At 41.4% G+C, this 13,106-nt stretch overlaps 1 protein-coding gene across 2 annotated transcripts in view; it reads right to left on the bottom strand.

Annotated features, from left to right (window-relative positions):
• Positions 1 to 13,106, bottom strand: part of FAT4 (FAT atypical cadherin 4) — a 224,156-nt gene that overhangs the window by 25,727 nt on the left and 185,323 nt on the right. For both annotated transcript variants that reach the window (XM_050946189.1, XM_050946190.1), the window contains exons 11-12: positions 12,161 to 12,468; positions 1,830 to 1,915 (exon numbers count right to left, since the gene is read on the bottom strand). In XM_050946189.1, coding sequence (XP_050802146.1) covers positions 1,830 to 1,915; positions 12,161 to 12,468 — 394 coding nt within the window. The remainder of the gene's footprint in view (positions 1 to 1,829; positions 1,916 to 12,160; positions 12,469 to 13,106) is intronic.

The raw sequence follows: 13,106 nt of genomic DNA, 5'->3' as shown, positions 1-13,106 counted from the left end.
CCAATCTGCTCTAGTTAAAACCACCTCTGAAACAACCATTACAATGGGCCTAAACCTGAAGTTCTCACTCAGTTTTTACTCAAGCAAATCTCCTTTAACTGGATGGGGAGTTTTGCTTGAGTCAGTATCGAATGAAGATTTGACCTAATGATATTTATCATTGGGAGTGATATTTAATTACAAGTTGGAGCACCATATTACAAGGCAATAAACTGCTTTGTTAGTGGGGAAGCCATAGGGCTAAATGAAAAGTGAGCCAGATAATGGTGAGAAAATAGCAACAATATTAACAATACTTAGAATACAGCACTTTTCATCTTCAAAATGTATTTAAATATTAACTAATTTGTCCTCACAACACTCCTATAAGGTGAGGTAGGTACAACCCACTTCTTCCCTCCCACCACGCTAAAAGTGAAAACAGCAAATAAAAACAATACAGATATTTGGAAATTATTCCAAATATACAGGAAAAAAAATTGAGAATAGTTACTTAGCCTGAGCACGTAGCAATCAGCTGGGAGATAAGAGTATGTCTGAGATTGGTGCTATTTCTCATGTATTCATAAGAAGTGAAAAGTAAAGTTAAACAGCAGCAGAGTGAAAATTAGGAGCTAATGTAACTGCTGGATCATGAATTTGGGTCTGTATTCCTATATTTATTCAGGTAAAAAAGATTTTTTTTTGGTAAAAACAACGGCATTAGGAGGCTTTGCTAAGGAAAATTTCTAACACTAGCCACTAAGGATAATTGGGCTAGAAACAGGTGGAGTGAGAGTTTGCTGAGCTAAACATAAAACTTTTTAAAAAAATTGCGAGGTGAACTCCTGACCCCATTGAAATCAATGGGAGTTTTGCCTCTGACTTCAGCGGTGCCAGGATTTCATCCTATAAGCCTGATTCTGTGACTGGTCCATATGCACATTTTGGCCTGACTGCAATGGAAGTTCCACACATAGAGTGATTGCTAACTGGGAGCCTAAATTTTAAAGCTTGGCTATTTTAATTCTATAATGAGAGATATTTATCCTGAGACAAAACTCTACTCTAATCACCCCAGAGGCTAAAATCCCAACAGGCTAAAAACATAAAAACCTGATGGATATTGGTGCAGAATCAGAATCGCTGACTTCACTGTTCCTAAAAGGTACATTTTACATTGCTTAGATTATGACCAGATTCTGTCATCAGCCAGTCAGAAAATATCTGATTCACCAGTACAGTTTTTTAAAGTCTTTAATGCTTTTATCAGTAAGCAGATTATGACTGGCTAAAGTTTTCTTTTACCTTTTAAAGCATCAGTGATTCTGACTGTCTGATATTCTGGTTTGATAATTAATTTGGGCTAGATTGTGAATTTTCACTATGGTGAATGAAGGGAAAGAAGGACTCCCATTACACCACTTTTCAGGCTGCCCAAAGCTGTATGTCTGCTACTTTTCCCCAGAATTGGGGACTTGGCAGTCTTGGCTCTACCCCTCTCCCTCCAACAGGGCATCAGCCCATACAACTGAGCTGGATCACGGTAAGAGCAGGGGATGCAGTGTTTTAATTTGTTGCTGCAATAGGCCTGTTGAAAATTACTACACCCTGGAACAAGAAAGAAGCAGGGAGGGAATTCTGCCTCAGGATAGAATGCCTCCTCAGGCCAGTCCTGCTGTAGTACAGCTTATGCCAACATTGCTTGTACCAGGCTATGCCTAAAGGCAAAAGAACCCCTTCTATTAGCTGGCCTGACACAGCAGTTATTCTAAATTTCTCCTATTTATAATGATTTTTAAATTTTACCTCTTCTTTTATCACAAAGAGCAAAATGAAATATTCTTTACCAGTCAGTGGAAACAGCCATATTACTAACAGTACAATAGCCTGGTTCCTGGTCCTCAGAACAGGAGTCCACCGTCAAGGATGCTGCCTGCAAAGAAACATAAAAATGTGTTTAATATTAGAAGGACTGACTGTCTAATCTCATTTTCACCACTTTAACATTTGTTTGATTATTAAATACAAAAATATCCAGTGGTTTAGTTAGTCACATTATACCAGATTTTCTTCCCTTGGGCATTCATAAAACTGTACATACATAAACCTATGCCTATACCTTGCAGGTCTGATGGCATACAATTGCCCTTCAAGTATTCCAATAGTCATATGGCTACAGCCCTTGCCTCTGCACCTTGAAAACCTAGGTAAGACTTGTATCTGCACAGGATTTAAACTATTGAAAGGATATGCACAAGTATGAAAGCAGACACAGGTGTTTGAAGGCCCAGATGTTTTGCATGCACGTGTGGAAAAGAGGCCTGCCTCAAAATTAACCCTTTTCAGGGCCGGCCCACAACATTTTGGCACCTGAGGCGGGGAGCTCAAATGATGCCCCCATGCCCCCTTGCTTGGGCCAAAATTTTGAAAGGTCTCAATTCTGCCTTATTCCTGTTCTACTCCTCTTATGGTACTGCTCTGCTACCTACCCCAATAAAGGAGAACAAACAACTTAAAAAGCCTTCTTCAAAAATGTTAAGTAACACTTAACTTAACTTTCAAACGCTTGAACAGCAAATGTAACTTTTCTTCTCTGCATCGTAAACACTAGCATTTTTATCGGTTTGAATAATCAAAGTGGTGCTTTCCGTGCCTTCTTGGTTGCAAAGATCTGAAATGCTTCCTGCTGAAGGTCCACAGTCTGGGCCAGCTCATGTTCTAATTAGATGGTTGCAAAGCCAACCAGCCTCTCTTATTAACTTCAGCTTGGAGAAGCTGCATTCTCCACTGCCAACTGTTACAGGAAGTGTTAGAAGTACGTGCAGAGCAACAAAAACATTTGGAAGGAGGGTGGTCATCTTATTTGTGCACATATATTCCAGAACAACCTTTGGGGTTGATCCTGCTGAAATGTATCTTGAAAGGGCTTTCAGTTCATCTCCTAAATCAATCGCATCAATATCATGCATGCCATTATATGTCAACACTGTCTCTAGCGCCCTGCATTGCTGGTGTAGGTCTTCTTTAGATATAGTGAGGAGTTTTGGAATATCATACAATATCCCAAATATACTGCTGTGTTCCTTGAGCTGAATGAAACATTCTTCAACTGACTATTGCACAATCTAGCATCTGGTAAAAGAATTCAACTTTGAATTGTCTGGGGTCTCTTATGGGATTATCCCATGTCTCGTAATAAAAATGTTTTCTTCTTTGGTGATTCTCGTATTTTTGAATGGGTGGGAAAATAGCTTCAGTGTGAAGTTCCTCTGCCAACTCCTGTGCTCTCTTCAGAACGTTTTGAAATCCCTCATCTGACCGGTAAGTCTGTAGGTATGACTTTGCTTTGTCCAGTTGTTCCATTGCTCCAGATATATCCAGGTCAACACCTTGGAGTCTCCTGCTTACAACATTTATTTCAAACAGTATGTCATGCCAAAACACTAAGACACGCAGAAATTTGAAGTTATGTATGTTTCTGGTGATTCCATTTCCTTCTGCCACTGTTCTCCCATGAACAGTTCCTGTCATAGCATTATCCTCCATAATAGCAACTATGGCACCATCTATCTTCCCAATTTGGTGTTTGATAGGCTTTATCTCCTCCACTCGACTTTCCCATCATGTGGCACTCAGCGGTTTCAGTGTCAAAGAGGATGTTCCCAGATGCTGCTTCAAAATTTGCCATCGATGAGTTGATGCACAGAAAAATACATAGATGCTTTGAATTACATTAAAAAATTCAGCAGCCTCACTAGAAGCTGATGATACATCACTGACCACCAAGTTCAATGAATGAGAACTTAATGGGACAAAAAATGTTTGAGGGTTTAACTCTCGGATCCATATCTGCATTCCTCTGTTCTTTTCTCTCATGTTGGCACCATTATCATAGCCCTGACCTCTCATGTCAGCTATCACAATTCCCGTATCTTCCAGCTTTTTAAGAAGCACATTTGTCATACCGGCTCCTGTAGTATCATCAGTGTCAATAAATTCTAGAAGATGATCTCTGACAGGCACCATTGCAGGGACATTTTCACTAAGTTCTGTTGTTGTTACAAAACAAAAAGTCATTTGTTCCGTATGGCTGGTGTCAGATGTGCAGTCCAGAATAACAGAGTAATATCTTGCTGACTTCAGATCTGACACAATCTTCTGTTTGACTTTTGTTGCCAGTAACTGTATGATCTCATTTTGAATTGTTTTTCCAAAGTAGTGGTGTGTGTACATTTCTTGGGTGGTGACTCTTCTTAGATGCTCCTGGAGTACAGCATCAAACTCAGCCATCAGCTCCACAATTGTAAGGCAGTTTCCATTGTTTGGCACATACTGCTGACCTGAAGTGCCATGCAGTGTTAGGTTTTGGGTAGCAAGCATTCTCATAATGGCAATGAGCCTTTTCAGAACATTTTATAGATTCACAGATTCATAGATTCTAGGACTGAAAGGGACCTCGAGAGGTCATCGAGTCCAGTCTCCTGCCCTCATGGCAGGACCAAATATTGTCTAGACCATCACTGATAGACATTTATCTAACCTACTCTTAAATATCTCCAGAGATGGAGATTCCACAACCTCCATAGGCAATTTATTCCAGTGTTTAACCACCCTGACAGTTAGGAACTTTTTCCTAATGTTTAACCTAAACCTCCCTTGCTGCAGTTTAAGCCCATCGCTTCTTGTTCTATCTTTAGAGGCTAAGGTGAACAAGTTTTCTTCCTCCTCCTGATGACACCCTTTTAGATCCTGAAAACTGCTATCATGTCCCCTCTCAGTCTTCTCTTTTCCAAACCAAACAAAACCAATTCTTTCAGCCTTCCTTCATAAGTCATGTTCTCTAGACCTTTAATCATTCTTGTTGGTCTCCTCTGGACCCTCTCCAATTTCTCCACATCTTTCTTGAAATGCGGTGCCCAGAACTGGACACAATACTCCAGTTGAGGCCTAACCAGTGCAGAGTAGAGCGGAAGAATGACTTCTCATGTCTTGCTCACTACACACCTGTTAATGCATCCCAGAATCATGTTTGCTTTTTATGCAACAGCATCAAACTGTTGATTCATATTTAGCTTGTGGTCCACTATAACCCCCAGTAAAAAGACTCTGATGCAATCTTCTCTTGATGCTGATAATCTATGGTGGCCTTTAACCTTAGTCTCATCTCAAGTTCTTTCCACCTATGGAATGCGCTCTGGTGATTTCCTGCCTTCTCATGGCATGCCAGTCTTCTAGCCAGATTTTTCCAGTTCTTTGTTCCCGTAGAACCCAGTGTGGCTGGAACATTAGACTGGAAGAGTTTGCAACAAAAACAGTATGCAGCATTCTGGCTTTTTTAGTACAAAAACCATGGCCTCTCCACTTTGTCACCACTGAGGAGTTCACATCAGTAATGTGTTGCTGGAAACCTCTATTTTCATTGTCTTTGGGGAACATGAAGTTTTTCACTTGCTGTGGCCCATGCAGTACAAGGAAAGCCCCTCAGGCTACTGCTCAAGTGGGTCTACAGTCCTGGATCATCTAGACTTAAGGTACCAAACTCAGCAGCAGCTGTTCCTTGCGCCTGCACCACGGTCTTCTCTGATCTACAATTTTCTTCGGGAATGAGCATGGTTACATCCATTTGAGATGGAGATATGGACACTGCCGTAGCTTCCAGGTCACCTGCACTCTGACTAACTGGAAGATCAGGCATCTCCTCACCACTCACATCCCCACTGGGGCCAGAAGGTTCACCATGAACATTTGTGTCTATGTATCTCAGGAGAGCTCCTTCCTGCTTACATAGAAAAGCTTCCTTTGCTTGCTTTCTTTTTCTAAATGCTGCCCCATTTAGAAAAAGGGGTGTTTTCTTCTTTCACTCATGACTGCTGTTCTGTGCCAACTATAGTGGCTCTCAACACTCAACTGAAGGTGACAAATAAGCAGGCTTGTAGCAGGGCCTGAGTGTGGGAAAATATCAACGTCTTAAGGGCCTAACTGGCTTCTGCTATTTCAGTTGACTGCCTGTTCTCCTGAAGTGGGTTCAGGGAAGCAGGAGGAAACAGAAAGCTCCCTGAGAAGCTGGTGTTAATCAGTCTAGGCTCCTCAGGTGCTAGACAGGTACATAAGAGGCTCCTCCTCCTCGCTCTCCCTGAAGCTCCTGCTGCTTTCTGTTATTCCCTCTGACCTTTTCTCCTGCCTGCCTGTTATGTCTCTTGTGCCCTCCTTCCTCGAGCACAGCACTCTACCATCTCTCTGCATATGGAGCAGAGAGAATACATATGCACCAGCAGCAGACACAATTTTCTACACTCTGGGTCCTAGTGGCACTCTCCCCCGCCCTCACACACAGAGTCTGGCACCTGAGGCCATACTGTATTCTGCTATTGATCTTCACATAAAAGTCCCACTAGGCTCAACGTTAGTTCCTTCATGGACTAGACTACGGTATCTAGTATATATTTTCAATTTGATTCAAAGTGTGTCTTCCCAAAGCCTTGGGCACAGTACAAACATTATCAGTAAAAAACTGTCGTAAAAAAGCTGGACCAATGTTCAAAACCACATACCTCTCTCAGTCTACCCCTAACAAAGATTCTCCCATATGCATCATATTTCCCCAGAAAAATAGCGGGGAGAGCATACAGTGTACTGATCGGAACTTTGCAGATACTACAACGATGGAAAGAAAAATCTCCTCCTTTGTTTCCTGCACAGTCATAGCATATGACCTCTAACATGACTTCTGCTTCGATTTTTTCAAAGTCTGAGACTTCCGCCATGAGGACTCTATCTCTCTTCACATGTCCTTTGTTGTAAATCACTTTGTATACTAACGTGACCTATGATGTTGATGTATGGGAAGAGGGCATTTGGGATCCACCTTATCAATCAGTGTGGCCACGTCCAGACTAGGTATTAAAATCGATTTTAGATACGCAACTTCAGCTACGGGAATAACGTAGCTGAAGTCGAATTTCTAAAATCGAGGTACTCACCCGTCTGGACGGCGCGGCATCGATGTCCGCGGCTCTCCGTGTCGATTCCGGAACTCCGTTCGGGTTGATGGAGTTCCGGAATCGATGTAAGCGCGCTCGGGGATCGATACATCGCGTCCAGACTAGACGCGATATATCGATCCCCGAGCAATCGATTTTAACCCGCCGATGCCGCGGGTTAGTCTGGACGTGCGCTAAGAAAAGATCATTACAGCGTGCTACTGAAGTAGCTATCAATGAAGTGGTCTGTCAGCTGTACTCTGAGCATTCTTCCTCCAAGCCATCTCAAAAAGGTCTGGTTCCATTAGCTTCCCCAGGTGAATCAATAAAACAGGTGGAGTGAGCAACTCTGTAGGATAATCCAATGGTCATAGCGGAGGCAATGATATCTGGAGATGCCAGAAATGGAGAGCCATCTTCTGCACAGACAATGAAGTCACCCAGATCAATCAGTTTTGGTAACTCCAATTTCAAAAAAGGTATGGTGTTATATTTATGACCTCTTCACTAACACTCTAATCTAATGTCCATAAAATCAGCTGAATGACTCCCACTTATTTTAATGGGAATTGAATTGGGTCTTCTGAAATTTTTATTTTATTCCCAGTTTAGCAGAAGCAATACAAAAATGTGCTACTTCCCCAGTAATGACAGGTGGAATGTATTGCATAACAAAATGGAAGGTTAATTACTCCTTATGTCAAATTTTCAAAACATAAATGTGATCATCTGGATGTATCTTCAGCTTTCATATTACAGTAAAATGCATAGAAGCAGTTTATGGCAAATTTAAATCAAATGTTACCACTTGACAACAGTTTGGTCTATGTTTATGTAACTCTACAGGAGCTGTACAAACACTAAATGCTATTCATGTGTCATTCTTGTGTAATATATTGACTTTTTTTGCTTACAATTAAGTTCGCTCACCACTAACATTAATATCTGGTTGAAATTCTTACAAAATCTCCACACTTCATTTCCAAATACCCACCATGAACTGAAACATCATACTGAATTCATGGGTCTCAAATTTAAATCACTTACTATAGTATGTCCAAATTATGTATTTCTTTCCTCTGTTTTAGTTTTAAAATGAAAGCTTATCTTGCATTTCTTTCCATACATAATGAATAACCTATTCTTCTTGAGAAACATGAGCCAGCAGCACCTAAGTACATTATATGCTGAGTATAAATGAAACAGTTCATAGAGCACATAAAATTAGTTGGCTAGTTTATATACATATTTTAAGAGTACATTAACAACAAAAATGAAAGATCAGATTTTGTTTTTACTAAGCTCAATAAATGTAATTTCCACTAATTTACAGAGTACACATTCTGAAAAGAAGGATGAGCTACAAGTCCATCGGAAGGGCTGGATATTTGAGACCATATTTTGCTTGGACCTGAGTTCACACGATTTACTTTCTAACATTAGTCAAATGCTCCTGCTTGTTACTTTAACATTACTCTACAGTTACCTCTTCAAGTTATGAGGGTTTCTATCGTGTCACTCTGTCATATCTCAAAACTGACAACTTAATGATTTTACCAGTTTCCGATAAAATCCCTCTGCACTGTAGGAAATGACAGATTTAAAATCCTGTAGGGAGGGTATTTTATACATTTTTTGACATGTGGGAGATATTTTTTCCTACAGCAGAAATACTTAAGACAAAAGTGATTCTTTTCACATCTTGTGTTTGTAAACAGCCGACGTGGTTAAGAAAGATTTAAATACAGCAACTATGCATCAGCATCAAGGCTTTTTGAGGCTTGATTTTAATTTTAAGCATACACAAAGGTAGTTTTCTAGAAAAATATACTTTTCAAGTATAGTATAGCTCCTTCTATAGACCTGACTAGTTTGTTTGTTACAAATTTTTAACTTGTGTACCTGTAGTTAGGCATATAAATCTTTATTTAAGCATGTATGGTCTGAATTAATTTAGTTAATAAAATCCATACTTGGATATCTAAATCAACACCTATGTGTCTGGTTAAGAATTCATATTTGAAAATTGGGACTCTAATGTGTTAAATATCTAAAATTAATATATTCCAAGACAAAACAGTATCCACTTGTGTAATTATCCTTCAGAAATACATAGAAAATAACATCTTTACAAACACTTATTGTCATAATCAGATAGTTAAGGGTTAATGCCTCTTTTACCCGTAAAGGGTTAAGAAGTTCACCTAGCCTAGCTAACACCCGACCAGAGGAACCAATGGGGGAACAAGATGTTTCAAAAGGAAGGAGGGAAGTTTTCCTTGTTTAGAGTTTCAGTTTCAGCTGGAGTGAAAAACATCAAGGAACCAGCCTCTTATCAGAGTAGTAAGTTTTAAAAAGGGATAAATAGATTTATGTTTATTTTCTTTGTAACTTGTCTTGGTACCATTAAGGGAATTATCAAATTTGGGTATTCTTGTGTGTATTAAGATTTTTGCCCAGGGGACACAGAGGGAACATCCTCTGTGTTTTGAATCTGTTGTCTGTGAGAGTAGCTGGTATGCTAATTTCTCCCAGATGGTTTTCTTTTACCTTTCTTTTCTTTAATTAAAAGCCTTTTTCTTAATACCTGATTGATTTTTTTCTTGTTTTTAGATCCAAGGGGATTGGATCTGGATCCACCAGGAGTTGGTGGGAGAAAGAAGGGGGGATGGTTAATTTCTCCTTGTTTTAAGATCCAAGAGGGTTGGATCTGTGTTCACCAGGAAATTGGTGAAGTCTCTCAAGACTACCCAGGGAAGAAAAGTAGTGTTTGGGGGTGGTGGCAGCGATACCAAATCTAAGCTGGTAATTAAGCTTAGAAGTGTCCATGCAGGTCCCCACATCTGTACCCTAAAGTTCAGAGTGGGGAAGGAATCTTGACATTTATAAAAGAAAAATCAAATTTAGGGCAAACTATCCACCTCCAGCACAAATATACGTGAAGGTGAAAAAACTGGGTCAGCAACTCTGAGTTGCAAAGAAATGCAGCTGCAGGCTCAAGTTCCTCTCAGAGAAAAGAGCCAATGGCAGAGCCTCTCTGCTGTGTAGAATCACAGATCCACAGCACCCAACTGTTCTTAGGATGCCTGTGTTCTTAGACACCCCTATATTCTAACCTTGAGGCACATCACCCCTAAATAGCAGCATGGTTGGCTCAGTGGTTGAACTTCTATTGGATCCACACAGAGTCTATGCTGTATCTTCTCAGTAAGGCTCCCTGAACATGGGAACAGAGTTTAATGATACAATAGTGCAGTATCCAAGTAGCACTGATTTCTGCAGCATGTAATGGTAGGAAAGCTGTAGGATTCAGAAGGGGCCATGCTGTGTACAACAGCTGTCCCCTTCTCTCCCTACTGCTTCTAGCCTGACAGGCAAAACAAAACTTGGAGCCCCAACCAGGTATTGTCCTCATAGACTGACATTAGTTTCAAGCATGGAGGGAACATTGCTTAGGAGATACTGTTAAGAAAGGACCACAGAGAAAAGGCAAAAAGAAAAAAAATCACTGAAAAAAAAACTGGGTGAAAAATGGAAAAGGGCAGAGCACCATGTATAAGACAACCATTTGCACTAGCCTAGATTTTTGGGCAGTTCTTCTCTCCCTGATTAATTGTGTAGGCTTCTTTTCAACTAAAAAATGTTTGTTTTAAAAATCATGAACACCTTTGAGAAAATACATGGGTTTAAGTCATAGAAAAAAAAAACTGGCAGCAGGACAAGTTTTGTAACAGCTCTAAAAGTTTAAGAAGCTCTCAGAACCTAAAGATCCCAAGAAATTTGCCCATCTCTACTGTAGCTACAGTAAATAAGTGAAGCATCTACACTCACTCTCTTAGGGTCCACTGTAGTATCACTAAATAATTAGACTTCACTAATAATCTTCTGTAACGAGGCGGTGTGGCTCCCCTCCTCATCCGGGAGGGTCGAGCCCCGTCAATCATCCAGAGGGGCAGGGCCTCTAAGCGGAAGTCCCGCCCCCCAGAGGGTCAAGCGGCCACCCGGAAGAATAAAAGCCGGCCCTCAGCCCTCAGTTGGAGCCCAGCCACCGTCAGGAGCAGACCTGTCTGCGGGAGCTCCTGACTGGGAAGCCACTGAGGCCGCAGGCCGGTGTCTGGACTGGCCAGAACCTCCCCGCGCCTGCTACGACGAGGAGCTGCCGGAGCTGCCCTGGCCCTGTTGCGGCCCCGAGGACCCCCCGGAACAGGCCTGGCCAAACTTCCCAGAAGAGCTGCCGGATCTGCCGCCCAGCCCTGGCCGCGAGGAGCTGATGTGGTGGGACGTCCCTGAAGGTGATCCCACAAGCCAGGTAGGCTCGGAGGGGGATATAGGAAGTAGCCCGGGGAAGCCTGACGCCAGTCAGGCTGTAGAGCAAACCTTGCCGATGTCAGTGTGTTTCGGTCAGGATACCCTTCCCCACTGACCGCTACTAGCGGCGTCAGCCGCTATTAGGGCCCCGGGCTGGAACGCAGATGAGAGGGTGGGCCTGCGTTCCCCCTGCCACCCATAACCGGGTGGCAGACTCCCCCTCTTCCCGCCAATTGCCCCTGCTCTGCCCTGCTCCAAAGGACCAGAGCTGTTAGAACTGTGTTTGGTGCCCCACCCGAACAAAGGGCTGGGCCCCTTTGACTTTGCCACTGCTCTGCCCTGCTCTAAAGGCCAGAGCTGTTAGAACTGTGTTTGGTGCCCCGCCCAAACCAAGGGCTGGGCCCCCTTTGACTTTGCCACTGCCCAGTCCTATCCACAGGGAACGACTACCCGCGCGGTGGGCGACAGTCCCGAGAACCAAGACCCGCAGAGGACAAGTTGAGGCCGGTGTGGCTCCCCTCCTCATCCGGGAGGGTTGAGCCCCGGTGAGTCTCGCTTACACTTCCCATATCGCTAGATAATTAGCCTTCACTAATAATCTTCCCCATTGTCTGTAGTAGTTAATTAGTCTTCTGGATAGCTCTTTAGCTCATTAAGTATTCTTGTTCCCATTTTTTCAAGTTCAGATTTTTTTTTTTTGTATTCTGAGCAAACTATTATTATTCTTCAAGCCTTTTGGACAAGATACAAATTAAAGCGTTTTTTTTTCCAAAGCTGGAGGTAAAGCTAGTGAATACAACTTTACCAGGTTTTATGTTCATTTGTGCTTACATGGAAACCAAAGTGATCTGGAACTGAATGAACTTAATTCTCAGTGCAGTATTTCTTACCATTCCAGCCCTCCGGGCAATTACAGTGTGAAACTGACCATCAGACACTTTCTTCATTGTGGTAAGTTTATACGTGCCACTGCCAAGGTTGTAGGAGAATCTCAGCCTTTCTTCTGTTACTTCCAGAGCCAGGAATTCTGCCCGTTCTCCAGTCTGGTTGTCATAGTTATACAGCATTAAGGCGTTACTTTTGATGGTTGCAAACTTTATATAAATATAATTGTTGTTTGGATCCATACTGGGAAACTCCATATAGGACAACTCTTCAAATCCATAACTATTCAATTCACAATGATTTCCAAAGACACCTATAAAAGGAAACATGTCTGTTATCAAATTATTTTTACCCCATTTAATCAAAGTCCAGGACATAAAAGCAGGTAGTTCAGTGCTTTTAGATGTGTTTATGATGTGAGTTTCTTAAAAAGCATCTTAAAACGCCATAAATAAAAACATATACATTTTGGACAAAAAACAGTTATTGCCCAAAGTGTTATTTGTTACAGTACATACATTCCAAAACAACAAATGAAGTTATAGACAACTGGATAAAAAGCAAAGCATACTTTTGTTAATGTCTAGAGGTGTTTTGAAAAAAAACTTTTGAGTTGAGATTGTGTCAAATATAGGTATCAATGGACGTAATGTATTTTAATCCAGATATGGTGATGTATTTGTTACTGAACATATAAATACAGATGTTCACTTTCCATTCTGTTTTCCATTCCACTTGTATAACCTTAGATTGATTTATAGCTAACTAGTTGATGCAGCTTCATTCTTCTTCTCTCTCCCTGCCACCAACTCTGTGTTTGTATTTATTTGTGCTGGTTCTTTTTCCATTTAGTTTTTGAAATGAATTTTATTGTTACTGCAATGCTGAGCCAAAGAATTTACTCCACAAATATTTGTGGACTTGTGTCAAATAACGTGAAGAGAAATTCAA

The sequence above is a fragment of the Gopherus flavomarginatus genome, chromosome 3, assembly GCF_025201925.1.
Source record: "Gopherus flavomarginatus isolate rGopFla2 chromosome 3, rGopFla2.mat.asm, whole genome shotgun sequence".
Classification (NCBI taxonomy): domain Eukaryota; kingdom Metazoa; phylum Chordata; order Testudines; family Testudinidae; genus Gopherus; species Gopherus flavomarginatus.
The sequence above is the reverse complement of the archived record's forward strand: the minus strand, read 5'-3'. Positions and strand labels throughout refer to the sequence as shown.